The sequence below is a fragment of the Cyprinodon variegatus genome, unplaced genomic scaffold (assembly GCF_000732505.1).
Source record: "Cyprinodon variegatus isolate N-32 unplaced genomic scaffold, C_variegatus-1.0 Scaffold1150, whole genome shotgun sequence".
In the NCBI taxonomy this organism is placed as follows: Eukaryota; Metazoa; Chordata; class Actinopteri; order Cyprinodontiformes; family Cyprinodontidae; genus Cyprinodon; species Cyprinodon variegatus.
Genome location: NW_015151603.1, coordinates 144,373 through 147,615, shown reverse-complemented (window position 1 = coordinate 147,615; position 3,243 = coordinate 144,373). Strand labels below are relative to the sequence as shown.

Genomic DNA, 3,243 nt, shown 5'->3' with positions numbered 1-3,243 from the left:
TTGAAAAGAAAAATGCAGTCAACTCAAACAACTGTTTTGAGAGAAATTTGGGATTTCTTTTTCAAAAATTTTTTTAATCAATATTCTATTTTTTTAAATGTTATTGTCCAAAGTGTTTACTGTAAAACACAATTTAAAAACAAGCATGCAATTTGTAATATTCTAAAAAAAAAAAAAAAAAAAAAAAGGAAATCTAAAAAATGTTTGAACAAAGTAAATATAGAAAAATATAAAAAAAAAATAAGTTTTTTAAATAAAATCTAAGAAAACAGTACATTTTCTCTCAAAAGCTTTTTTAATCAAGTTTTTCCCAGTTTTTATTTATGGATTGCATTTAATTTTATAAATTTCCATTTTCATGGTGTCCTCTTTGCTCGAAAACAATTATGGAACAAATTTTACTCCATACACGTAACTGAACGTTTCCATGGAGATCCTTCCGGTTTGTTAACCTCTTCTGATTTTCAGAGGCATCACAGTTCTTCTTGGGGTGAAGACAAAAAAGTGAAAGTTCTTCAACAAGTGAAACGGAGAAGCAGCAAACAGACACCTGACCCCCGTGACCCCGATCCAAACGACCAACGTCAGGAAATAAAAGACGCTCCAAACAACCAGCTCAGCCCAGAATCCGAGCCGAGAACTGCGACGGCATGGCTTCTGTACAGACGAGAGGAAAAGGCACCGAACAGCACCGCTCTGCAGGGGGCGCCGTCTGCGCAGACGCCCACACAGACCATCCAATCAGCTGTTAGAAAGCAGGAGCCCAGTCAGTTCAAGGTGCTTCTTTCTTTCAGTTAGTAAAGAGTTTTAAGGCAAGAAAACAGCAGGAGGCGCTGCTGCGCCTTCCTGCCCTGCTTCCAGGAATTAGTCTGTGCCGCTGGCGGCCGAGGGAGGAGCTCTGAGGAAGAGAGGAGGAGCAGAGGTTAGTACCCAGAGGGAAGGAGGACAGAGGAGGAGACGCAGCAGCAGGAGCAGCCCGCTAATTGATTAGTTGGATTAGAGGGGAAAGGACCACCAGGTGGCGCCAGAGAGAGACAGAATCACTTCACCAGAACTGACTTTGGCAGAAACTCCTCCATTTCGCCGCCTCTGTCTGTCCTCAGGGGCTCCGCAGACGCAGAGGAAGAGGTGGAGTTTGGGGGAAAAGGCCCGCTGGACGCAGGCTTGGGGAGGCTGTACATGTAGACGGCGCCGATGACGAGCCCCGCCCCCGCGGAGAAGAGCAGGTCCACATGGAAGCTGAACAGGTAGATGGACATCACCGTGGAGACGATGATGGAGAAGGACGTGGCGAAGCCCTTCAGGATGTTGTCGGCGTACTTCACCACGACGGCCACCAGGAGCCCGCCGAACGCCTGGTTGAAGATGACGCACCAGACCATGCCCGTGTAGCCAAACAGGAAGCCGTGCTCAGACACGGCGGGCCCGTCGTTCCACCACAATCCCAGCAGGCCGAGCGCCGTGCCAAAGATCCCCAGCTGCACGTTCCTCATCCACACCGACGCAGAGCTCCCCTTCAGGATCCTCTCAAAGTAAACGCCGGCAAACCCTGACGACAGGCAGCTGATCACCACGGCGACCAGACCCACCATGTAGTTCTGGCTGGAGGAGTCGGCCACCGCCGCCTCTTTGTTTCCCTCCTGCTGCACCTGCAAGGAGACGACCAGCGAACCATCAGCTGGAGCCGCTGGACTGCAGACGGCTCAGAATCACCTGATACCACAAACAACAACAACAAACTACAACATAAAGAACAACATTAGCTAAGCTATGTAATATCAACAACATTAGCTAAGCTACACTAGCAACATTAGCTAAGCTAAGTAATCTCAGCAACATTAGCTAAGCTATGCAATCTCAGCAACATTAGCTAAGCTATGCAATCTCAGCAACATTAGCTAAGCTATGTAATCTCAGCAACATTAGCTAAGCTACACTAGCAACATTAGCTAAGCTATGTAATCTCAGCAACATTAGCTAAGCTACACTAGCAACATTAGCTAAGCTACACTAGCAGCATTAGCTAAGCTATGTAATCTCAGCAACATTAGCTAAGCTATGCAATCTCAGCAACATTAGCTAAGCTACACTAGCAACATTAGCTAAGCTAGACTAGCAACATTAGCTAAGCTATATAATCTCAGCAACATTAGCTAAGCTACACTAGCAACATTAGCTAAGCTATGTTATCTCAGCAACATTAGCTAAGCTACACTAGTGACCATCAGCTAAGCCACATTAGCCTGCTGTAGCACATCATTTTTTATCAGAAATGTGGGAACCTTCAGGGGTGTGAATACTTTCAACTGGTGCCGTTGTTTGGAGAAGCGGACGTACCTGAACAATGGCGACGCCCCCGAACAGCAGCAGCAGAGAGACCCACTGGACCCTGGACAGAGACTTCCGGAGCATCAGGACGCTGAAGAGCGCCGTGGTGAGGATCTTCAGCTGGTACGTCACCTGAAGGGGGAGGAGCCTATTAGAACTATCAGGTACGAGCTGCAATCATCTTTGGCTCTCACGTTGATGCTAGAAGGTTCTTAGCAAATAAGGATCAGTTTTACAAAAGCTCTGATCCACTGTTCTTTCGGGTTCTGAGGTCTGACAGCGTAGAAATGTTGGTTCTAGAGTTAAAAGACGTCTGGCTGATGGAGATGAGTAATCTGCTTCCTGGTATGTTGAAGAACCAATAGTTTGCATCCAATCATTTAATTAAACCCTCTTAGTTTTGAGGAATAGATAAGAATTACGCTCTAATTTGTAGTGACCAATCTGTCGTTATGTTTTAATTTGACAAACTGGATCTTCTAGATGTTCTTTTTCCTGTTTGGTAAGAGTGCAGTAGCAGATCTTGATCTGGCCGGAGCAGAGTGGAGTAACGAATATCTCGGCTCCGTATTTTGACGATGAAACACGGAGAAGACGTACGTTGACGGTGACGTGCGGAGGCTGTGGAACAGTTCTTATTGGTTAACATGACAGAGAAATACGATGCACGACGTACGCCATCGGCGCGGTGACAGAGATTATGGAATCTGGGGGTTAGATGCTTCTTCACTGGGCTAATCCACCATTCTCTTTGTTTAAACTTCTGATTGGCTCAGTGGAGTCACGTGATTAGACGCACGCTGCAGTGTCTTAAAGGGGAAGGAAATGGTTTGGAGCGGTTCGGGTCTGACCTGGAAGGTGGCCGCCGGCAGGTTGGAGATGGCCACGTACTGCAGGTTGTTCTGCAGCGTGTAG

General features: G+C 46.7%; 1 protein-coding gene across 1 annotated transcript in view; it reads right to left on the bottom strand.

Moving 5' to 3' along the window:
- Positions 1-266: 266 nt before the first annotated feature.
- slc35a2 (solute carrier family 35 (UDP-galactose transporter), member A2) overlaps positions 267-3,243 on the bottom strand; it is a 6,280-nt gene continuing 3,303 nt past the window's right edge. The window contains exons 2-5 of the mRNA XM_015400822.1: positions 3,180-3,241; positions 2,338-2,460; positions 1,060-1,649; positions 267-898 (exon numbers count right to left, since the gene is read on the bottom strand). Coding sequence (XP_015256308.1) covers positions 865-898; positions 1,060-1,649; positions 2,338-2,460; positions 3,180-3,241 — 809 coding nt within the window. The 3' untranslated portion in view covers positions 267-864. The remainder of the gene's footprint in view (positions 899-1,059; positions 1,650-2,337; positions 2,461-3,179; positions 3,242-3,243) is intronic.